At 38.5% G+C, this 26,112-nt stretch overlaps 1 protein-coding gene across 1 annotated transcript in view; it reads left to right on the forward strand.

The window, feature by feature from the left end:
- The window catches only part of PTPRN2 (protein tyrosine phosphatase receptor type N2), a gene marked incomplete at its 5' end in the record, with an annotated part of 1,499,790 nt that overhangs the window by 176,367 nt on the left and 1,297,311 nt on the right, over positions 1-26,112 (forward strand). The window contains one exon of the mRNA XM_078149736.1: positions 6,803-6,853. Coding sequence (XP_078005862.1) covers positions 6,803-6,853 — 51 coding nt within the window. The remainder of the gene's footprint in view (positions 1-6,802; positions 6,854-26,112) is intronic.

The raw sequence follows: 26,112 nt of genomic DNA on the forward strand, positions 1-26,112 counted from the left end.
TTTGGGATTCTTGTATATTGATTTTGGGATACCCTTCTTCTTTTCATCATTATGCTTATACTTTATATAAGCTGTAGGTCAGAGCCATAAGGATTATGATACTTTTATAATCATTTTCATTTGAAACTTACAAGTCACCCTCAAGTAACAGAATTATATCTATTATTTTTGTTTTCCTCGTAAAGTGACAATCAAAAGAAAAATGAATTGCATTTATCAACTAGTTTTCTTTCTTTCTGTTTTTATTACACAAAGAAAAGATGTTGTATGGATTATGTTTTACTGGCAACAATTTAGTTCTGTATTTTTTTAAAATTAGAAATGTACTTGTGGGGACTTTTTCTTATCATTGTATTTCTCGATAGTATAAAACAAGAGAAAAGAATCCCAAATTTAGAATGATATTTTTCCCTTTAGAATTTTTATCTTGTTGTGAAATGATCCAACCATTTTGGAGAGCAATTTGGAACTATGCCCAAAAGGCTATAAAAATGTGCATACCCTTTGACCCAGCAATAGAACTTCTAGGGCTATATCCCAAATAGGTTATACAAATGGGAAAAGGGCCCACAGGCGCAAAAATATTTATAGCACCTCTTTTTGTGGTGGCAAAGAATTGGAAACTGAGAGGATGCCCATCAATTAGGGAATGGCTGAACAAGTTGTGATATATGAATGCAATGGAATACTATTGTGCTGTTAGAAATGATGAACAGGCTGACTTCAGAAAAACCTGGAAAGACTTGTATGGTGTGATGCTGAGTGAAGTGAGCAGAACCAAGAGAATGTTGTACACAATAACAGCCATGTTGTGTGATGATTAATACTGATAAACTTAACCCCTCCCAGCAATACAAAGATCTAAGACATCTCCAAAGGCCTCATGATGGAAAATGCTATCCACATCCAAAGAAAGAACTATGGAATTTGAATGCATATCGAAGCGTACTATTTGCTATTTTTTTTCTTCTGTTTTGTTTCCTCTTTCTGGTGGTTCCTCCTACTGGTTCTAATTCTTACTTACAACATCCCTAATATGAAAATATGTTTGATAGGAATGTATATGTATAGCCTCTATCAGATTGTGTGCCGTCTTAGGGAGGGTGATGGGGAGGAAGGGGAAGAAAAATTTTAAACTCAAAAGCATATGGAAGTGATTGTCGACAAATCAAAATAAATTATTAAAAAAGGAAAAAAACACTAAAAAAATTGTCTTGTTCAGTAAGTATTGTTTTAACGTGAAGTCATTTTCAAGTTTGATTCTGTGTTCCCTCTCCTAAGTTTTCAGCTTGTTCAAATGAATAAAAGCAGGAAATAGAAAGCTGGGCCTTGAAGGAAGATGTCCATAAATATAAAACATGCATAAATACCATAAGACCACCTTGTGTCTGCCTTGCCTCATTCCACTGCTTTTGCATAAAGGCTGCCTTAGTCTTTGTCCTGCCCCTTGCTGATTCCTATTGATCCTACTTCCACATCATCTCTCTTATCTGCCCTTTCCTCTCCATTACATCCTGCTATGAATCTAGTTTAAACTGTAATCAGCTTTTCTAACATTTCTGGAATATTGTGAAGCCTTCTCACCTGTCTTCTCTACTTCCAATCTCTCTTCTCTCTCTAATCCATTCTTTATGCATCTGTTAAGATAATCTTAATGCATAACTTTGATCATGTTGCTGTCCTCCTCAAAAACCTTCTGTGGCTCCCTATGACTTGTAGACTAGATAAAATGATAAAATGTTAATTTTCCAGCCTAGTTTTTAAGACTCTCCCTATCCAATTCCTTGATTTCTTTTCACAATTATCTCACACTGTCCCACTTCCTGAACTCTGTATTTCAACAAGACTCCACTACTAGCTTTTCTTGATTTCTTCTCATATTCTTCTCTCTCCATGAATATGGATAGGTTATCTCTTGTGCTGAGGATACACCTCCTTCTCACATCTGATGGCTAAAATCTGTTTTTCCTTCAAAGCTCAGCTCAAATACAATTTCTTTGGTGAAGTTTTCCCTGATCACCCCCAGCCAAACCATGTCCTAACATCTCTTCGAATTTTCTTGGAGTGCTCAAGCCATTCCTTCTGACACAAAATGTAAACAACTTGAGTAGAGACATCTTGATATAATGGAAGGATTACTGGGTTTATGGTCAAAATTGACTTAGCATCAAATCTTGCTCCCAATACTTAGTATTTGTCTGCTTGCAGGAAATCACTTAACTTCTCAGAATTTGAATTTTTTCATCTGCAAAATGGGGATAAAATATCTGTAGTACTTACCTCCCAGGGTTGGTGGGAAGATGCAATAAGATAATGTATAGTAGTGATTCTCAAAACTTAGCACAGCACCTTTCACAGAGTAGATGCTTAATAAATGTTTAATTCATTGAAAATGTGGTACCTTGGGATTTCTCTGACTCACTGAAGGGGACAAAAGGTGAAAACTACTTTCATAGTAACACTAGATGATAATACTAAAAATAATACTAAAATATTTAAATTGTGAAAATGGCAAATATTGATAGATAATTAACATAAATAAAAGTTTTTTGGATGATTCTCAAAAAATTTTAAGAGTGTAAAGGAGTCCTGAGAACAAAATGTTTGAGATCCACTGATGTATATTAAGGGCATTGCTGGTCACAGCATCTCAGTAAGGGAAAGACCAAACCAAGATGTCCCCTTCCTTCCTGGCTCAGCTCTAGTTCCATATCCTTAAAGAAATCTGCCACTGTCTTAGCAGTGACATAGTTTTCCTTTGAATTCTTATAACATTTATTGTGTGCACCACTGTGTGGATGCTTAAAATGTTCTGTCTTGTGTTGCTTGTTAACCATTTATGTTGTGTATCTTGTGTTTTCAACTAGATCGTAAGTTCTTTGAGAGGAAGGGTTCTGTTGTGCATCTTTGGAGCATTTAGCACAAGATCAAGAATCTTGAGCAGAGGTTCTCAGTAGAGGATTGTTGATGGATAAGATGAGGATTGACTCCAACCCCTGCTCTCCACCCTCTTGGTCCTTTTTTGAGAAGTCATGATATTTGGGGTTGTGTTTTTCCTCATCTCCACATGTTTATTTGATGTATGGGTCTTGCATATAATGGGAAGACAATTAGTCAACTCCATGGTTATGTTCTTTGCTGTTCAGACTTAGACTGTGAAAGTGAATTTCCAGTTAAGGATAGGTGTATTTGCATGTGTGTATGCATGTGTATGTGTGCAATGAAAATTGTGTTAAGTGCTTTTTTTTTGGCTATTGAATCAAAATGTATAATGTCTGATAATCTTACCATTTTATTGAGATTTCTCAACCCCTTGTCTCACAGAACTAATAGCTGAAATTAAGACACTTGAGAGAAGGTTTTTGACTGCTGCTTTTGAGACAAAGTACTTGGAACCAGTTAGCCCTTTAGTTTTGGGGTAGCTCTGACATACTCTCTGACATATGCCGAAGATGGGATGTGGCAGCCACTGATGCTTTGGAGAATGAAATGTATCTAAGGCACTGCAGTGCACAGGTTGAGCTAAGTGTCTGCTAGATAAAATGTCTCTTCCTTTCTCCTGATGATTTATGGTCATAATTACTATTAGTAGGTGGTTGATATTTAAAGTGAAATATGGTCCTCCTTCATGTTAGAACAAATAACAACACACATTAATTAGCAGTGAAATTAGCATATTGACTGGCTGAGTGAAATATGCATAACATTTGCAACTCTAGTAATAAATAACTTGAAATATTGTGGTTACTTTTTTTTTAACCCCAGGATGTATGGGGGATCTTTGTGGTTTGCTGTCTAGTTTTCCCGGTATAGGAAATCCATGAATAACAAGTTGGGGCTATTTCAAGTTTAGGATCAGAGGGTTAATTGTAATTGGTGGCATATTCTAATCAGCATTTTGCTATCAATTTCTTCATCTGTAAAATGAGGGCAGTAGACTAGATGATTTCTGGGGTTCAACTTTAAATCTGTGCTCCTATGTGGACCATGATTAAAGTAGAATTCCTTTTCTACAGAAGGATCTAGGGGGTATTACTAAGTATATCCCTATATAGTACTAAGTTTATTACCATATATTACTAAAGGTATTACTACAGATATATGTAATAGGCTAAATCAACCAATCACAGTAGGTAGCTACTGTGTTCCAGGCACTGTACTACAAGGCTCTGAGGATACAACAAAGGAAAATTCCCTCCTAGCAACAACCTTACATTCTAACTGAGTAGGTAGTTGAGACACACACACACACACACACACACACACACACACACACATATGTATATATATATATATATATATATATATATATATATATATACATATACATATATATGTCTCTGTCTCTCTCTCTGTGTATGTGTATCTCTCTCTCTCTGTCTCTCTGTGTGTGTGTGTGTGTGTGTATGTCTATATATAGGTTTGTATTCCAAAATACAAATCCATTTGAAGGTGGGTCTAGAGAGAGGACACACTCACAGTTGACAGGATCAGGAGAGGCATCATATCTAAATTTCACATCTCTGTCACGTATGTCCATCTGTCCTTTTATTTGCTTTGCCTCTACTCCATTTCCCTGTATCCTTCAAAGTCTTTTTTCGGAGTTAGAAAAATGAGCTAATCATGCTGAGTGTGTTCAGGGCATGGATATCCTAAGGAAAAATAAATATCTTTTGGTTTCCAGGCAGGCTCATAGGAAGAAGCAGTAAGGCCTTAGAGCAATAGATCCCAAATGGAAAACAGGCCACTGGGGGTGGGGTTGGGGGTTGAGAGGGAGAAGACAACCCAGAGTTATTGCAAGGGGGCTAAGAATGTGTATCTGTGAGCTCCAGCAAAATATGCCACCTTGTTTCACACTGGTAGGTATTGTTATTTTTCAAGTGTGTACGAATGCTGCTGTGATTAATAGAATGCTAGAATACATAGCCATTTACAAGTGTTATAGAATTTGTAGTAGCTTTTTGTCATGCGCTTTCTTAACTAACAAATGGCAATAAGGCAACTATTATTGAGTGGGAATCTGCAAATTTTTTTTCACTGAATTAGAGGTCTTCCTACTCAAAAAAGGTTGGGAACCACTGTCGTAGAGGATGAACACTCAGCTAAGCAAGTAGGAAACCTGGCTAACCTATGATTTCAGGCACCACTTTTGTTATCATGACTGATTACTGTCTCATTTTTTGTTTCCTCTTTCTCTTTCTTTTCTTCCTTTTCTCTCCTCTTCCATGTCACCCACCTCACAAAAAAAGCAAGAAAAATAAAGTGAGAAAATTATACTCCAATTTACATTTGAAGTTCATCAATTCTCTTTCTGGAAGTAGATAGCAATTTTCAATATGAGTCCTTCCAAATTGTCTTGGATCTTTATATTTTTCAGAATAGCTAAATCTTTTATAGTCCATCATCATTACAGTATTGCTGTTCTTGCGTACAATCCTCTCCTGGTTCTGCTCACTGCACTTTGCATCAGTTCTTAGGGATCTTCTCAGGTTTTTCTGAAACCATACCTCTTGTGATTTGTTATACAAAATAGTGTTCCATCACAGCCATATGTGATAACTTGTTCATCCATTCCCTAATTGATGGACATCCCCTCAATTTCAATACTTTGCCACCACAAAAAGAGCTGCTGTAAATATTTTTATACACATAAGTAATTTTCTTTGATCTCTTTGAGATACAGACCTAGTAATGGTGTTTCTGGGTCAAAGGGTATGCATAGTTTTATAGCTCTTTGGGCATTGTTTCAAATTGTTCTCCAGAATGGTTGGACTAGTCTGAGAACTTATTTTAAAATATTTTGGTAACTATTTTAACATAATTGATTTCCTTTGCAATCCTCTGATTTTTATTTATCCTATTATTTTTATTTATGCTTTTAAAATGTTATTATGAGATGATCCATAGGCTTCACTAGATCGCCAGAGGCTCAAAGTTGGTTAGATACTCTTTTCCTGTCACCTGCAGTATCAAATATGAAACCACCTGTTTGATATTCAAAGCCCATTATAACCTGACCCCCTCCTACATTTTTAGTCTTCTTACGCCTTGTCTTCCCCCAGCATGTGCTTTCTGATCCAGTCATGCTGGCTTCCTTCCTGTTCCTTGCACAAAAGGACTCTATCTCTTGACTGTATTTTCAGTGGCTGTCCAAGGTGCTTGGAATTCTCTCCTTCCTCCTTTCCATCTCCTGGCCTCCCAGCTAAAATCCCACATTTTGCAAAATACCTTCCTGGTCCTTGACCTTATTGCTTTCCCTCTACAATTATCTCTAACTCATTCTGTGTATCTTGTTTGTATGTAGGGGTTTTTTTTTTTTTTGCACGTTGTATCTCTCAGTAGACTGAGTTTCTTAAGAGCAGGGTCTGTTATTTGTTTTTCTCTCTCTGTATCCCTAGTGATTTGCACAGTGCGAAGTACTTAGTAGGTGTTTAATAAATGCTTGTCCACTCTCAATGACTACCTGACTAGACTTTCTCCTGTTGTACTGCATATATGAAAGGGAAGATTTGGATTAGGGAAGTTGGTATGGATTCTCTGGCAATGTGAGGATGTTGGTAGAAATGGTCTTTTCAAACACAGATTCAAATTGTTGGTATATTGTTTCAGTTTATGGGGAAAAAACTAGACATTAGACTAGAAAAACAAAAGGGATGTTTAATATTTTCCCCCTGCTATTTATCACACTCAAAGGAATCCAAATATCTGTCTTAAGCTGGAGCATTAATACTCAAAGAAGACTATTACTTTAGTACCAGAAAAAGTACCATTAATCTACCTTTATATTTCTTCTTCTCAACAGGCTGTTTGTTCGAGGATGACCTTTGCAGACCATTTGAAATCTGTGTAAATGGTAAGTAGAAGGTCTCTGGCTAACCAAGTTTGCTCCTGCATGTACACTCCGCTAACTTGATAGCAGTGGTAACGACGTTGGGAGAAAGGTAGGAGAAAGGAGTGGAGGGGTCTTGGACGCTTTGAGCTGGACACTGGGGCAGAGGCCATTCTCTTGGCTTAATTTTTGTTATGTACAATCGGGCTGAAGGAAGCAGAAAGAATAGAACCTTCCCTGGATGCAGTTGCAGGGAAAGGAAGATGGAGAATCAATTGAAATGAAAAATATTCTCTTAAAAACACAGTATAATCTTAAAAAAACAGTATAATCTGCCAGCAATTTCAAGCTGCTCCTTAAAGGCCTTTGTAGTAAGAACTGGTAGAGCCTGGTGCTATCTATGATGGATTCTTTGGCATAAAAAAAGAGAAATAATCTGGATGGAATATATGCTTCCTCTGGGCTTTTGCCATTCATGGGTTTTTTTTGTTCCCCTCCTTAAACAGTTTGGTTTCATTTCCCTGAATTTTTGTACCTTCCAGCTGTCTGCAAGTTACTCCTTCCTTCTTTTTTCCCCTCTTCTACTAAACAAGGCAGCACATGTGGCACTTTGCATGAGTAGGCAGGGATCAAAGTCTACTAATGTGGCAGATGAAATGTAGATAGGAGGAATAGCTGAGGTGCCCTGCACACAATATCTTATTGTATTGGGCTGTGTAAACACCAGCCTTCATTTATAATGACATGTCTCAGGAGGAATTGGTATTGTATCCTGTTGCCTTTGGAGAAATATGACAGAGAGGCATGTTTAGTGTTAGTAAAATGGTGACTGTGGAGGATGGGATGGCTCACCTTTAAAAGTGAGGATGGACTGACACACACACTCTCCAAAGGGAGGCTTTTTGGTCAGATTCTCTTTTATATAAAGCCATATTGAGTAGATGCTATTTACAATTCACTCTCTCTTCTCTGTTAATTGACTGTATACCTGTATATCTTGGCTTGTCTCTTCACCTCAGTTTTGACTGTGGAAAGAATTTTGGAGCCCCAGAGCTGGGTTCAAATGTTGCCTCAGCCACTGACTGCCTGTATCACTTAATCTCTCTAAGGTTCATTTTCTCTGTCTATAAAATGTGAGGATTGTACTTGATTTCCAAGGTCTCTTTTTTTTCCCTAATATTTTCTAAAATAAAAAGTGTACTAGATTTCTACAACGATTGAGCTTGTATTAGGAGTCATGGTGTAGTTCTTTCCTTAGGTAAACATGGATGGAGGTAGAACAAAAGCCTCCTGTTTGTGGCTGATGACTGTCTGGCTGCCTTGAGCAAAATTCCTCCTTCCTCTGAGACTCTCTTTCATGGATAGTTGTCTTGCCAGCTAGACTGGTAATTCTGAAACACCTGCAAATGAAATCCTTTCTTCAGGAGATGGAGGATGAGTTGATTATCTGAGTGGACCCTTTCTCTCTCCCTCATCTTAACCTTGAAAAATGGGTTGGCTTTGCTTTTAACTTGGTCATCCATCTGAGAAAGGTCTCATAAAGGGAAAAAGATATTTCCGGAAGTTATGAGGCCACCTTTCCAAGAGATCATAAAACTTTAAAGGAGGAATGGACTCTTTTTGGTCTTTTGTGGCCTGGAAGCTGATTAAATAGCAGGTGCTGGCAAACTCTTATCCACAGTTGTTCTCTGAGGGGAAATGGGGTCAGTGGCTGCAACTCCTCCCCCAAAAAAACCAGGAATAAAAATTAATTACCATTTTTAGGGTTTACTTTCAAGGGGAATTTTGTTAAATTTTTGACATATGGTGACCTGCGTTAGAACATAACTACATCAAAAATTATTTTTCTGGTGAGATTGCGAGATGGTGAATAGAAAATAATAATCACAATAGTTAACATTCATATAGTGCTTTAAGGTTTGCAAAAACACTTTAAATGCACTATCTCATTTGAGCCTCTGGCCAACCACATGTGAGGTTTTTGTTTTGCTTTTGGTCCAAACCTGTGATTCTTATTGGTGTAAGCAATTCCTCTGCAACCAAGGGCATCCTGGAGACTGTGCTGGGAGAGGGAGGGAGGCATAGCCAGAGGGAGGGAGGGATGGCCAGAGGGAGGGAGGGAAAAAGAGAGAGAAAAGGAGAGGGAGAGAGGGGGAGGAAGGGAGAAGGGAGAGAGAGAGAACGCTGATTGTTAAATTTTCATTTTGAGCTTTTGCATCTTAGAAGTCAGCAACTTCTACAAATCAGGGCTTGATTTACGGTTCTGTTGATTGCCTAGACTTAAGAAAGTAAGGGAGAAAATAATGAAGATTAAACTTAAAAGTGCCTCCTGTACCTTCTTTCTTTTTGGAAGCTGATTGTTAACCATTTGCCAGCACACCACGGCCTGTAACTTGGGGGTCTTTAAAGAGTTGTCCTGGGTGCTGCGTGGTTAAGTGACTTGTTGAAAGTATTGAAGCTGGTCTATAGTACCACTTGGACATTTGCCTTTTTGACCCTGAGACCAGGTCACTAACAACTGTTCTGTGCCACCAGCAGTACCATAGGCATTAATATCCTCATTTCACAGATGAGGAGACCAAGGTACAGAGAGGTTAAATGACTTGTCTGTGCTCACACAAGTAGTGAGTTTTGAGAGTTGGAATTGGAAAATCCAGGCAGTAAGATACAAGTTCTTTGAGGGTAGGATCTGTTTAATTTTTATCTTTGTATCTCCAGTGCCTGGCACAGTGCCTGGCATATGATAGCTGTTTGACAAATGACTGTTGAATTGAATTGAACTGGACTTCCAGCTCCAAGTTTAGCTTACTGGCCACTATTGCACACTTCCTTCTCTTAAATCATGAGCCCAGCTAAATGCTATAGTCATGAACAACATAGCATCATAGATTTAGAAATGGTTGGGATCCTCTTGACCAGCCCTCTATTTTTACAGCTGATGAAACTGAGCCACTAGAGAGGTTAAGGGAGTCACTCACTGCTTCACTGGCGGGGGTGGCTGAGTCAGAATTTGAACCCATATCCTCTGACTCCAAATCTAACACTTCCCATTTCACCATGCTTTCTTTGCTATCATCCTGGTAAATCAATTATGTGCTCTTTCTCTCAGGTACAAGGGTACTTGGGCTCCACGAAGGAAACAAGTTTCCAACTGGATATGTCTGTCCACCTCTAACCTATGGCTGAACAGAACTGTTCAGTCACCAGAGGCAGCCATAAAACTGACGTCTTTTCAAAGGCAGTAGACATTTCTACTTTATTTATTTTTAAGATTCTTTTGTAACACAAACTGCCACTTTTTCTGGCCATCAAGTCTAATTCCCTTGTATGTTTATAGATTAGCTTGTGCAATTTTGTATTGAGGCAGTTTTCTCCATTGTCTGTTATACTCAGATATATCAAAGATTATTAAGAAGCTAGGAGTGTGTGTGTGTGTGTGTGTGTGTGTGTGTGTGTGTGTGTGTGTTACTTGATTTGTGGCATGAGTAGCATCAGCAAAAGAAAAGAACCCTGTAATCTACTTTTGTCCATCACCTTTCTTTGCCTTTGTACTACGGAATTACACTGATATTAGATTAAGATGAAAGCTTTGGAAAGGCAAGGCAATTTCCATGTAAATACATTCACAATCCTGATTTGGGGAAGCAGATAGTGCTTAGAATTATTTTTAGCACCATTTAGGTGTACAAAGCAACAAAACTGGTCTCATAAAACTGTACTCTTTGCTTCATTGATATGTAATGATAAAACAGAGATGTCTTCTGTCTTTGAAAGGGCTTAAGATTTATGGTCACCACTGGGGACTAGACAGTTGAACCCAGCCACCAGATTGAGGCAGATAGATATATCCAGTTGGATACTTATTTGTTTCATGGATTCTGAGTCTCCTTGGATGACAGAAGAGTGCAGATACTGCTAATGGATAAAGGTCTTCCTCAAAAGCAGATAGAAACAGACCATCTAACAAACTCTAAGTCTGGCTCCTGAATACAAAGGTTTTTACCTCTGGCCTTTGGCATAGATCTACCAGGCCATTAGATTCTGTAAATAACCCACTCATCCCTGATCCTTATTGTTTCCTCTAAGTTAGTATTAAACATCCTCTCAGTATTCAAAATGCTTAACTTTCCTGAGGCTGGCCTTGCACTTCAATTTCTCACTTGAGGAATTGAATCAGGCATCATTTAAGTCCTGGGCTATCCTTACAATTCAACACTGATCAAGAGTGTACTGAATATATGTCAGGCTTGGAAAGACACAAATGAAATAGCTGTCCCTTCCAGAGGCTAGTATTTTGCTTCTCCCCCTATCTTGGTTAGCCCGCCTTTCCTCCCTCTCTCTCAATAAGTTTCATGTTGCCCCTTGTCACTCCTTGCGTTCTTTGAGAATGAGAATCATCCTAATACCACCTGAAGCATAACAGAAATAGGGTGGGAATATGCCATGAGACAAACCTGTCCTTTGTTCCTGAATTTTAAAAAATGGACAGTGTTCCCTTCTTTGGGATTATCCATCCTGCTATGGCCCTCCCTTCGTCTGCATCATCCACAATATTCTATTTTCCTATTTCTTAGTTGTTTAGATAATTTGTAGCATCTTTGTTATCTTTCATCTCATTCACTGCATAAGCTAAGACATAAATATATATATAAATACATACATATATATGTATATGTATGTGCATATGTGTATGTACATGTACATACCTCTACCTATATCTGTATCTATATGTATATATCTATATTTATATCTTTACATTTATGCAGCTAGGTGGTGCAGTGGATGGATTGCTGGTCCTGGAGTCAGGAAGATATGAGTTCTAATCTGGCCTCGGATGCTTACTAGCTGTGTGACTCTGGGCAGGTCACTTAACTTTAGTTAAGGTTAGTTAAGTCACTTAACCTTAGCCTTAGTTTCCTCATCTGTAAAATGAACTGGAGAAGGAAATGGCAGACTATTCTGTGGTATCTTTGCCAAGAAAACCCTAGAAGGGGTCACAGAGTTGGATACAACTGAAATGACAATAACAATAACAATGACAAATGTGTGTATTCACCTTTTCAGCTAGGAAAATATTTCTAGGGTATGTATTTGATCTTAGAATATAGTCAAATCCTATTTTCCTACTAGGGGAAAGCCTCAAAGTACTATATTATTCCTCATGACTACAGATGACTCAATGAAACCAGCTCCCACAAATAATTGAATAGAGAGGCGGGTTTGTGGTTTCATTAAGACAAGCCTCATTGACATTCATTTAAACTTACTGCATGTAGACTTATTAAGACTAAATGGAATCAGTGCTTTAAGATGACCATCTTCATAAGAACTCAACTAAACCATTATGTACCAATGTGTCAGTTTTATACCAGAAAGTAGCTATGACACTTAAGAGATAGATACTGTCATCTCAGGTCTATAATCTAGTTATGACCAGGCTGGGTTGAGAGATAATTTCACTTATCTGCTACAATTTGTGACTCCATTAACCATGTGTTTGAGAAACCTGGTGGCTCAAGTCTCAAGCTTATAACCAAGACATCCTAAATCATCTACCTGGTCACAGCTGTGTGCATTGCAAGGGCGATATCTTGGGGAGTATAAAAAGCTAGATTCTCATTCTCTCTCCCTCTTCCCCCTCAAGTTCCTCCTCTTTACCTCATTCTCTTTGTCTCTATTTCCCTATCTCTAGATGTCTAGCTCTTTAGATGCACACATGTGAACATGCATATATGTAGTACCTAGGAGAGTGTAAAAAGCTAGCTGTCTCTGTTTTTCTAGATATGTAGCTTTTTAGATACACACATATGTAGTACTTAGGAGAGTGTAATGAGCTAGGCATCTCTGTCTGTATCTTCATCTCTGTCTTTCAATATCAAATTCTTGAGACTCTCCTACATACATTTGTGGTGTATTTGTGTAAACGTATATGTGTGTATATATATATATATGTATATATATATATGTACATGTATATATATATACATATATGTACACATATATGAATGTGCATGTGTGTCTATATCTTCTATATTTTCTGTTCTGTAATCAGAAGATCATAAATTTAGAACAGAAAAGAACATTAGAGGCCACATAGTTAAACATCTTAATTTTACACACAAGGAAACTGAGGTCCAGAGAAGTTAAGTTACTTGTCCAAAATGCACAGGTAGTAAACAGCAGAGCCTGGATTCTAACCTAGGTTCTTTTTAACCGTGGTGATACCACATTGCTGATAAGCCTAACTATTAAATGTGTCCTATGAATGATAAGGGGAGCTGAGGCAGATGTCTTAGAAATCCTGCCGAAAAGATTAGATTTTGGGCTTTTCCAGATCACCACTTAATAGGCTACAAGGGTGGGAAACCTGCAGCCTTGAGGCCACATGTAGCCTTCTAGATCCTTGAGTGTGGCCTTTTGACTGAATGTAAATTTTATAGTTAAAAGGTTGCACTTAAGGATCTAGAAGGCCACATTGGCCTCAAGGCCACAAGTCCCCCATCCCTGGACTAGAATGCTTGATGATAGTGAGGCATCCTTGTAATACCCAGTGAGTAGATGTTAGCTCTCTTGCATGGAACAGCAAGGCAGTCCCATTAGGAAGAGCCCAGAGGTTGGGGAGCAGGGCAGCTACATGTTCTCTCTAGGTGACAGTGAATGATGCTGCTCTGGAATCTGAAGTAGAAGTTTGATGAATGAACACAGGAAGTTTCCATGGCATGACCTGGACTGGAGTGCTGCTTAATTAGGTCATCTGAGTGGCTGTCCTGGGTAAAGGGTTTTTGGAACCATATTTTGGAACCATAAGAAACTGTTTACAGTAACTTTTCTGTAAATGGCTATGCTCTCCATCACTGGGCTGGTGGGAGAAATTAAGAGTATGATGAACATACATTGCGCCTTTCAGATGGATTTTACTCATCATAGGACACAGCCAGGGAGACCACATGCTGCCAGTGATAGGACTTACGGCAATGAGGGATTAATCACATGGGGAAAGTGATGATGATTCCGAAGGTAGTTTCTTTGAATTAGTTTCTGAAACACCGTCTGGTGTAGGCTTGCCGATGGAGATCTTTGTCTGTCAACAATGGGTTAGTAATTAAGGAGACTAAAAACTCAGTAGTATACAAAAGATGCATTATTATAGAACATGTTTTGTGTAATACTGTGAATTTAGTTTCAATAGTGTCCCTTTAAGGGAAATCTAATCCACTCCAAAAATTATTTATTAAGAACTTACTATATGCTAGGGGCTAGGAATATAAAACCAAAACAAGGAGTTTATGTTCTATCAGGGAGATTGAAAAGCATAAACACGACAATTTTAGGAAGAGGAAGGAAACATTAACACCTAAGAGGCTCAGCAAAGGTGTCTAGCAGAAAATTAATTGTACTCTGATGGAAGCGAGGCATTCTAAGAGAAGTGAACAGGGTTGGTGTTCTAAGTATCCCAGGCTTGTGCAGAGGCCTGGAGGTGGGAGATGGGGTATCATATTCAGAGAATATCAAGTCAATCATTTTAGTTGAACTTATAATATGTGAAGGGGAGTAATGTGAAGCAGACCTGGAAATGAAGGAAGGCTAGTGCCAGATTGTAAAAAACATTCAAATGCTAAATTAAGGAGTTTGAATTTTCTTAGTGGCAAGAGACAACCACTAAAGGTTCTTGGCACAGTCAGGCTTGTGCTTTAGGAAGAATATTTTGGCTATTGTGTGGAAGATGGATTCATAAAAGCAGAGAATGGAAGTGGATGTGCAATTGGGAGTCTTTGGTGATAGTCTAATTTAAAGGCAAAAAAGTCCATAACTGAGGTAGTAGCCATTTGGGTGGAGGCAAGGGATTGTCTGTCAGTCAGCCAGTCACAAGCCTTTCTTAAGTGTCTACTATGTGAATGTGGAGAAATATAAGAATGAAAGACAATAAAGATGCTATGTTACTGTTACTTCATGCATTATGCCATCATTGTGTTTGCTGGATATTTCTACTTTGCATCTATTACAGTATAAGAAGGTGCTTGATAAATGCTTGTTGAATTCAATTGAATTCAAAGAAGGAAGAATGTGCTTTTGTGCTTCAATATTCTGCTCTCTCTATTACTTTCTCTGTGTATTGTTCCCTTTAGGATATCAAGAATAGTAATGTAAATTTTTTTGTGACCCTCACATATCAAATCTGCTTCCTAAAACATGGTTCCCCTTGGAACTAATATAATTATTTCAGAACCAGCCTTTGGATTAGAAAGAACCCAGAGAAAAGACTGATTTGGGTAAGCTGGGAGGTGGTATGGTCTTCCTTGTACTTCTTGGAAATGACCAGCAGTCAACAATCATAGATTCTCTTCTTTTGCTCTGACCTGACCTATTCCCTGGCTTGGCCATGGCCATTGAACCCCACAGTCCTTATGGTATCCCAGGGAACAGATGCTCTATTCTTAATGACTTGCTTGACTTAAGATTGACAAGCCAGAGGAAATGGTGCCACCCCTAGTCATTCATCTGATGTGGCATGCCTCCATGATGGTAGTACTCTTTGAAAGTGATTTATTTCCTCTCTTAGAAGGGGTCAGAATACAGACAGAGTGAGAGGGGACAGAAACAGAGAGACAGACTGCTAGATAGTGAGGTAGGCGGAGAATTAACTAGACACATGAAGCATTAGTTAGAAAAACAGAGTAATAGACACAGGGAAACACAGACCTAGAGAGACAAGTCATAGACAGTAAGCCCTACAGAGAGAGAGACCTATATATAGACCACCTTCTTAATGCTTAGATAAACATGCTACTCTATACATGACTGCCTCATGTTATAGTCTTTATAAATCTGTTTAAAGGGAGGGTTGTTCACTAAGCAAACAATGAGGACACTGCACCTTGAGCAAACAAATATTGAGGAGCAAACAGAAAAATTCCTGTTTCCTTATAATGGAGCTCCGCTGGGCTGTTCCATTAGAGCCCAAGCAGGATATTATTACTAACTTTATATTGAAGAAGAGAGCTGGGGGAGGGAAGGGGGAACACAATAATTGTTCATAAGGACTTGAGGATCTGCTAGAAGACAGTTTACATTTGATCTTCTTGACCCCATTGAGCAGGAGTGGGAGCATCTTGGGAGGCAAATTTAGGCTTGACTGACACAAGGAAGATTTCCTAAGAGTTGAATAAGTTACCTCTGGAGTCGGTGTGTCCCTCCCTTACTACAGATTTTCAAGCACCTGCTAGATCAGAAATCTTACAGGGTTGTGGAAATCTTGCTCAGGTTGAAGTAACCTCCTTTCCAATTCCAAGATTCTGTGAACATCGGAGAGGAATAGCCAAGGACCTAGGCTGGAGGTACTTTTTTTTCATCCAGAACTTTGATTTTTATTGGTGAAGGGACTCCTGGAAGAAGGAAACTCATTCTACCCATGGAGATCCCAAACCCTCTGCAAATCCTCAGAGAGTTGCCTGGGATTTGGAAACATTAGTTTACTTGCCCCAGGTCGCACAGCTGATATGCTTCAGAGCTAGCATGCAAGACTTCAAATGTCAGACTTTGGCTTTCTGTCCTTCACTTTCCATTACCTCTAAATATTTAGTAGTAGGTGCTTCATAAATCTGTTTGGTCTGAATTAAGTGGTGCTACCTCAGAATCTTTACCCATCCTCTCCTTAAGTAGACAAAGAACAAGCAGCTATCTCCAAAAAGTTTCCCCTGATTTTGCCCTGCTTCCCCCTTCTTTTCCCATCCATTTTGCATTAGAAATGTGAGGGATTGGTGGACATTTTCGGTCAAGTGTTTAAGGACCTACAACAGAGCAGGTCCTGTCCTAGGTGCTAGCAAGACAAAGACAGAAAAGAAACAGTCTCTGCCCTCAAGGACCTTATATTCTATAGGAGCAGAAAGTTTATGCATAGCATATGCAAAATGTAGAAGGTAATTTGCTGGAATGGTGTGACACGATAGTGTTCAGGGGATTGGGAAAGGCCTCAAGTAGGAGATAATATTTGAGCTTAGCTTTGAAAGAACCCAGGGATATATTATTGTTTTCAGTCCCCAGACTGGGACTGTCATTGGCTTATTATTATTTAGTGGGTTACCCAGCATGCCATGCCAAATTTGATAGAGTATCCTGTTTTGTTGTCTTGAAAAAAAAGAAAGAAAAAACTTCTCTCTTTCTCCCTCTCCATTTCCCTTTCTCCCTCCCTCTCTTCCCTTCTCCCCCTCCCTCCCTCTCCCCACTCTTCTTTCTCCCTCTTCCTCTTCTCTTTTTCTGGCATACATACAACACACACACACACACACACACACACACACACACACACACATAAACAACCCGTAGAATAATAATAAGGCTTAATTTGACAACTGGGAGACTGTGAAAAAGTACAGTCTGTTTGGAAAAGAGATTAAGGAAGAGCAATAAAATCTGTGCTTGGTGAATCATGAACCAGGAGGGGATCCTGGAAAGGACAGTATGGCCTGGAGAGGCTTCACTGAACAGTTACCCCGCAGGGCTGTAGCCATAGGTCTGGTTTGCCTTTATCCACAGTAGCAAAAGAATTGAACTAAGGATCATGAGACCTAGGCCTTTTAGCTCCAGCCCTGTAGCTAACTAGCAGTTTCAGCTTAATTTCCTCACTTGTGAAACATGGTTGGAATGATTCAGCTGATCTTTGAAATCCCTTCATGAAGTTAGTCGCCTGATTCCATGATATTCTGAAAGCTCAGAAGATTTATTTTTCCTGAGGTAAATATTGGCTACTTGAGAAAGCAAGATTATGATGTCTTAGTAGCAATTCTATTAATGCTGCTTTTTGAAAGCTAATTCTTTTTGGTAGCAGAGATGGTGCTGGAGGGCACAGTGAATAAGAGTACCAGGCCTGGAGTTGAGAAGACTCATCTTCTTGAGTTCAAATCTGGCCTCAGACACTTACTAGCTATGTGACCCTGGGCTTAACCCTGTTTGCCTCAATTTCCTCATCTGTAAAATTGAGCTGGAGAAGAAAATGGCAAACCATTTTAATATCTTTGCCAAGAAAACCCCAAATGGGTCACAAAGAGTTGGATATGACTGAAAATGATTGAACAACAACAACATGGTGCTGGGAGGTGATTGAGCTGATGAACTCTATCTAGGAAGAATGTTCTGTTCGGGTGGGTTCTAGTCTTCAACCAAGATATATTCTAAAAGTTCTCCCCCTTCCTTCCCTCCCTCCTCCTCAATCCGTATCCATCAGTCTATTTGATTGTGAAATACAGAGTGTGACCTTTTGAACAATGCTTACCTAAGCAAGGTACAGATGCCAAATCCGTGGTTTGGCTGTTCTTGATGTGTTCATTTTAAGGTGGATGAAAGAGGCCATCCAACATACTTCTTTGAACAATAGTCATATTCTGGCATTAAAAGGATTAATTAGTTTACATGGAATGATCCAAAGTGGTTGGGATTAGCACTGTTCCATACTTAGACAAAGAAAACTGGGAGTCTTTAAAAAATACATTAATTGATTAATTCATTCCATATACATTTATTAAATGCGTACTATGTGCCAAGTAATGTGCTAAGTGCTGGGTAAAAAGATCTCAGACAGACATTGCAACCCGTCATGAATAGATGAGATAAAGATAATTACAGAGATCGAACATATTCCTTTGATGTCTTTATTACATAAATGAATAACTTTGATGTACAGACTCTCTGTCTACAGGTTGTCCCTCTTCCCTCAAGGTTGAGAAGTCGAGTCAAAGCCAAACAGCATTATTTTATCAGTGGCAGCAATGAGGGGAATGTGAGGGTGGTATGGGTTGGGGAGGGTCTGTGGCAGTGGGTGAAAAAGGAGTAGACCTCACTCTGCATTTCCCTTTTCTCTTTTTTGTTTCCATTGGTACTACTGACACAGTACCAATGCCCTGGCATCAGATGAAAAGAGGGAGGGTTGAATGGGGGTAAAGAAGGGATTCCAAGAAGCTGCTAACAGAATGAGGAGGGGTACAAAAATACCACATGGTGGTAGTGAGGAAAGGAGGTCTTGTGGTCACTTTTGATGCCTTTCCTATGTATGCATCATAAAGTAGCTTTTATATAGATGTGTTTTATCACTCCAAACTGCTCATAAGCTCTTTGAGGTTGATACCTCTATCTCATGTATATTTATGTTCCCCTGTATGTGTGTATAATACCATGCCACATATGTAGTATAGATTCAATAAATATTTTTTTATTTAAGTTTAAATTTAAGTTTATTGTTTAAATAAGTCTGATAGCTGCAGAACATAAAGACAACATTGACAAGACTTAATCTGGTCTTGCTGATGCCTTGATCTTGGCTCAAATTTGCTCCCAGTTTCTGAATCCAATGTTGAGATTGCAAGGTAGATCATAATATTTAAATAATAGTGAAACCTTTAAAAGATCATCTTGTTAAATCCTCTCTATTTTATATATGAGGAGACAGAGGTCTAGAGAGCAAATGGTTGATTCAGAAGATGTCTGACAATGGAATTTGGATTTCTGGACTTCAGGTTAAACTATAGGAATGGTAGACCCTAGGGCAGAGATATTATTTACTTAACAGAGGGCAGGGACTATTTTTTGCCTTTCTTTTTATTCCCAGGATTCAGCACATTAGCTGGCACATAATAAGCACTTAATAAATGCTTGTTGCTCAACTTAACCTGTTGACTACTAAAAATGAATTTTCCTAGTCTTCCAAATCTAATCTGAATGACTTTAAACTGGAAAGGGAGAAAGATGGGGTTAGAGAGAAGAATGTTATTTACACCTCCCAAGATTATATATAAAAGCTGAAAGGGACATTAAAGGTCACCTATCCAATTCTTCATTTTGACAGTAAGGAATAACTGAAGTTAAATGACTAGCCCAAAGTTATTCCGGTAGTAAGTGGCATGTCTAGATATTATAGATAAGTAGCTATAGGAAGAAGAATATTAGTACAGATTCTCAGTGATGTTTAAGAGACAAAAATCCAGGAAAAACAGCAGTAAAACCCATGGCCTCAGATGTCTATATACAAACACACAAATTATGGATAATAAGCGAGGTGAATTAGACATCCTAATATAGAGAAAAAATTTGATTTAACATGTATCAAAGACGGATTTTATTGGGCGTTTGACTAGAATATGGTTCTAGAAGGTATATTTAATTTAAAAAGAACAGGAGAGGTAGAAGGGAAATGGTGCATAAGGAGTAGCATTACACATTAAGAAGTTAGTATGTTCATATGTTAGTATTAAAGAATCAAAGGGAAGAGAATCCTATCTACTAAGTCGTAGTAACTTGAAAGCCTCTCCTTGACAGTGACAAGCTGAAGTTTTGTTAGTACGTAGCCATTGGCATATGGCCCCACACGACTAGCCAAGAAGGAAATAATAAATAGCATAATGCATATGGGCTAAGATTAAGATTATTCTTTTAACTGTCCTTTGCTGCTGGTCAAAGTTGATGATCATAGACTTATAGGTGCCATTAAGTCTCTTATTGTGTGCCTGAATTACTTGAACCTGTTTGCAGAACTTTGCCCAATAACTTGCCATGGAAGCCCTGTGGAGTCTGGAGAAATGAAGGCGACCTTGTTCTTAATATCCTCTTTAGTACACAAATGAAGTTAGGGCAAAGTAAAAAGCCAAAGACATGTCCCAGAAAAATTCTACATTCAGAATTTCAGCATCTCCTTTTCAACTGCCATGGAGAACCAAATGAATGTTTTTGTACATGTATTAATCTCAGAAGGATATATATAATATATATATATATATATATAATATTATAATATATATATATATTATTATATATATATATATATAATATATATATATATATATTAGAGTTAACTATGTGAAACACAGCTTAATATGCTATATTAATAGGAGAAAATATGGTTTTGGGTCTTCACATTAATAATTCTAGATTTAGCAAGGCTGATTCAGAATAATGAAAGATGTGCACAAAGAAGACACTGAAATGTGAAGGTGACTGGAAACAAATTGAGGCCTGACTGTTCTCTTAGCCTCGGACAGCGTATGAGCATCAATGTTTTTTTAGTGAACTTGTTGGAATATAAAAAAGACTGGATGTCAATCACCAGTCTTTCATTTATCCCAATAGAACCCATAATCTACCTTCTCCTGCTCCTCTACTCCCTCTCCATTTCTCTTTTATTTTATTTATTGTATTTATATCCCTCTTCTATTTCTCTATCACTTTCTCTTTTCTTCTTCCTATCTTTTTTCTGTCTTTCTATTCTTTCTGTTGTCCTTTTCTTTCTCCCCATTTCCTGTTCTTTCTCCCCATTTCCTTCTCTCTTCCCTTCCTACCTCTCCTCCTTTTCTTTCTCTCATGTTTATTTTTCTTCTCTTCAATTCTGTGTGTCTCTCTCTTTGTTTATAGTTTTAAATAGGAAATCTTGGACTTTCTGTAAATATGTTCTGTATTTTATATTCAAACAAAGTTAACTCTGGTTTTATTTACCCAGCTATTGAGATGACATAGTATAGTCGAAAGATCATTGCATGGGGCTAGAAGACCTGGATTCAAGACCTACTGGGAGAAAGAAAATAGAAATAAGCATTTCTCTAGCATCTACTGTATGCTAGGCACTATGTTAAATGCTTTTTTTTAAACAAATATTACCTCATTTAGTTGTCGTGACAACCCTGAGGGGTAAGTGCTATTATTACCTATATTTTACAGTTCAGGAAACTGAGGCAAGCAGAGGTGAAACAATTTCTCAAGAGTCACACAGTTAGTAGATGTTGAAGGCCAGATTCGGACTCGGGTCTTTCTCCCTCTCACCCCAGTGCTCTATCCACTGTGCCACCAGCTGCCTGTATTAGACACATGACTGTGCAAGTCCCATAGGCTCTGAGCTTTAGCTTCCTCATCTGTTAAATATTGGAGATGCTCCAACATTTAATAAGGAATTCCAATAAAGAATCTACCGTAAATAAGGAGATTCTCCTTAAGGTCCCTTTCACCTTTTTGTACTTTGATTCTTGGACAGCAACTGTACATTTATTGGGGTGGGCTTGTTGCCACTGGATCTTTTCCTCTAGGGCCGATTATGCAAAGGGCGTCAAGTGAACACATTTTTATACAATCCACCCCTGCATGTATCTCTGACTTTCATTAAACTTCAGTGTGTGCCTTGCTTTAATGGAAAATCTGAACAAATTATTTTTGTATGCTGTGCATATGAAGCAAACATTAAAATCAGGCCAGAATTGGAAGGGAAAACTCATTTAAAACCTGTGGTGAAACCTACAGTAGAAATTATATTTATAAGTAAAAAAAAAATTATGAAAATCTACATGTGGTAGATTAACTGAAAACAGCCAGATCTCACTGGTGAGTTGATTGGACTGACTAGTTGGCACCTTGGCCCTGAAGGAATCCTGTAAAGAACAAGCTAGTTCAGTGTGGAGAGAGTCAAATTTTGGATGGTGGAGGGGTTGTGTTCTGCCTGAAAGTGCCAGGCCAAAGACATGTAGGGCAGGAGAATGCCTGAGGGTGGAAGTTCAAAGGACAGAGGCAGACATTAAGCTGGTATGTGTCTGTTTCAATATTTTGCCAACAGCAAGGCCTGTCTTCTTTTAGGTTGCTAGTAATGTGCTGTTGAATATGACATGTCTAGTACTAATAACAGTGTACAAAGGTTCTTCTTCGCCACATTCAACTTTCTGTAAGCTTTCATACTTTCAGCTCATACCTAAAAATTGGATTTTGTTAAGTCATGGAAACAACAGAAGTTAGTAATGAAATGAAACACTTCATTCTAGTATGATCCAATTCAACCCAATAAGCATTTATTAAACTCCTTGTCTATGCAATACAATGTGCTAGGTGCTAGAGACAAGCAGTTCCTAGCATTTATACAGCACTTTAATTGTGTGCAAAAGCACTATGTGTAGATATAGATAGATTTATAGGTATTTATGTATAGTGCTTCATTGGCATTATCTGTCTGTCCATCCATCTATCTGTCCATTCATCCATCCATCCATCCATCTATCCATCCATCCATCCATCCATCCATTTCCCATTTGATCTTCAAAATAGTCTTGTAAGGTAGGTGCTGTCATGATCCTCTTTCTACAGATGAAGAAACTGAGGCTTATAGATGTTAAATGATTTGCCCAGGGTCACACAGCAGATAAGTGTTTGGGTATGTGTTAAGTTAGATGGCTTCGGGGTCCCTTCCAATTTTAAATTCTGTGATTCTGGTCATGTTGCCTTTATTTGAAGCCCTCCAGTAAGGGGAAAATTACTTCAGCACATTGCCTTTTTGGATAACTCTAAGTTTTAGAAAGTTTTTTCCCCTGACATCAAGCCTAAATTTATCTCTTTGCAACTTTTACCCTTGGTTCTGTTTCTTCCCTTTAAGGCCAAACCCATCGAATCTAACCCTTCTTCCTAAGGTTAACCCTTAGAATACTTGAAGACATGCTCCTATTGTCTGAAGTGCCTTCTGTTCTCTCTCTTTCCCTAAGACCTATTTATGGTCCAGGCAAAGTTCCACCCCCCCCCAACAATTCTTAGAAATAGTGATTGCCTTCCCTTCTTAAGTCTGAGAGCCCTTATTGCCCTCACCATTCATGTGAATGCAACTTCTTGGTGTTACTTATCTTTTTATATAGAGAGGTCTCCTGTCTTCCTTCCTACCTGTGCTCAGGGACTTTGTCTTATATACTTTCTTGCATCCCTATTGTCTTGTGCATAGGATGTCCTCCCTATTTGGTGATGATTATATAACTCTGGTCCAAGCTCTTGAAACATTAAAAAAAATCCTGTCCCTCGACATTGGATTTTATTACCCATTGATCAAATCCCTCAATTTGGAAGCTCAGGAAAAATAGTGGGTTTTCCAGTAAATCAAAATCATTTAAGTTGTTCTGTGCTGAGTATGGTGAAAAGGACCCTGTGCAGGAAACTGGGACACCTGCCTTTTAATCATGGCTCTGGATGACCTGGGGCAAATCATTTTTCTTCTCCGCATCTCTGCAAAATGAAGGAGGTGGACCAGATGATCTGTAAGTGCTCTATTTTACAGCTCCGAAATTCTCCGGATATGTTTTGTGAATAAATTTGTGTGAATGTATTCTGTGAGCATATCTCTCTTTGGGGGAAGTTTAAAGTTTTGTATCGCGTGTAACCAAGCATGCCTGTTCTTGGTAATGCTTTCTAGGAAGTAAAGTGTCCATTGCCTTCCTTACCATTGAGCTTGATAGTTTAATCAGCATTTTGATGAATGAACAGATTCTAAATATATAGTCCCTGGAGCTGGAATTGCTCCTCTTTATTTTCTGTTCAGTGTGTGCTGTGATTAATGATTGGCTATAAATAGGTGGCAGTATTCGATTTTCTGGAAGACAGCGTGGCCTGGGGAGCAGGCGCTGTTTTGAAGCAAGGAAGTGCATTCTGAGACCACTTCTTTCCCTCTGGTTTGCTTTATGGAGTAGGGCAGGTTCAAATTCTTGGTGCCTCAGTTGTCCCAAAGGTAATCTGTGCATTTGACCAAAGTTTGGAAAACATGCTTCCAGAGAATTCTCAGGACCTTGAATAAAGCAAGCTGAGTTAATTGTGATTGTATCAAGTCTAGGGAAAAGTGAATTAAATTTCTGAGGGAATTTAGAATTGCTATTTATCTTAGTGCTTTATCAGTTTTGCCACCATAATACATATATATACATACATTCACATTTTTCCTACCTTTTGTGTTTATGTGAGTGTTGGTATAAAAGATATTTGTAGCCAATGAATATCTTTTAAACCCCCACCCCCACCCCAGCATTTTAACCTATCTCATTTTCTCTAGTTGTGAGATGTTTGAAATGCTCCTTGATTTCTTTCCATTCCTATTACTGTACTTTTAAGCAATTTATTTCAAATTAACCTAGAAAGATTTTCCTGAGCTTACAAATATTGCCTTCTTAGGAATCACATGTCTGGGGGAAAGTGTATTTGTGCAGTTAATTAAGCAACTGCTTCAGAAAGAGCTAAGTAACATCCCTTCATCCTTTCTTCTCCACCTCCACCCACTGCCCCTATATCCAGTTGTCATGGAGATCGAGAATAAATTATGAATGAGGGAGAGGTCAGAAGTCTACATTAAAATATCTAACTCATAGTCAACTTACAGTCTGTACACTGCTCCCAGCTCACTATAGTTATCTTTCAATAATGATGGTTTTCCATTTGTTAGACCCGCCCTCTGCTGTTAAATAAACCTTTGCCAAGACCTACTAAATCCTGGGCTGATGCATGTGCTGCCCTCTGCTGGTTGCTGAATGCAGAGGACACCTGCTCACTAAATTTAGAGGGAAGGATGAATATAGTCCATGGAAACCTATTTTGGCAATGGGAGGGGACAAGAGGCTGATGTCTTGTTTTTTCAGTTAGTTTTACAGTTTTTTTTTCTTTGTGTGTCTCTTGTCTTTCATCTGCTACAAACTATGCTGGTAACATAATATAATAGGATGACTCCTAGAATTAAAACCAAAGGACCAGCTTTCCTATTTCTTCTGTCATTTATTAGAAGTGTGTTCACAGGCAAGCCACTTAATTTCTCAAGAACTGAGTTTATCTATAAAACATATTATCTTTAAGGCCCATTCCAGATCTAAAGCTATGATCCTATGATGGGTCTGAATGCAACATTAATTTATCAAATAGGGTGAAGGGGACTAGAAAGACAAGGTGGAAGAGAGTGGGTTCTGGACTCCTGAAGATTTCTGAGGAGCCCATAGATTTTTGTCATGCATGTGCATCGACTATCTTGTTTTCAAAAAACATGAGTTCCTTAATGTTCATGTGAATTAGATTGAAACTGGGTCCAGTGAGTCACATCCCAAAGAATCCTTCCTTGTTGCACAATGTAATATCCGACCCAGCAAGACATAAAGTTAGGATCATGGCAGGAGTAGGTGTGGAGAATTAGAAAAATTCAGCCCACAATGTTTCAGGTGCCACTGTGGCCATTATTAGGGCTTCAGTATTTGCTTTCAAATTACAGGTGCCTCACACTGAGAGGCTGTGTGTCAAAGGCAAGCAGCTTGCAGTGTAATTATCTAGCTAAGTCAGAGAATGTAGGCAGATCATCTGGTCTCTGAAAGTAAAAAAAAAAATACCCTAAATAATCAGACTGTAGTAAGTCCTTAATAAATACTTATTGACTGGCTGGAGGGCTTCGTATGGGAAGTGCAAGATATTCCGCATTGCTTACTTGTCCATGAAAGAATTGCTCACCGTCTGTTTTAAACTGTTTGTATCAAGTCAGAGAT

The sequence above is a fragment of the Phascolarctos cinereus genome, unplaced genomic scaffold (genome assembly GCF_003287225.1).
Source record: "Phascolarctos cinereus isolate Bilbo 61053 unplaced genomic scaffold, phaCin_HiC Scaffold_1;HRSCAF=81, whole genome shotgun sequence".
Classification (NCBI taxonomy): domain Eukaryota; kingdom Metazoa; phylum Chordata; class Mammalia; order Diprotodontia; family Phascolarctidae; genus Phascolarctos; species Phascolarctos cinereus.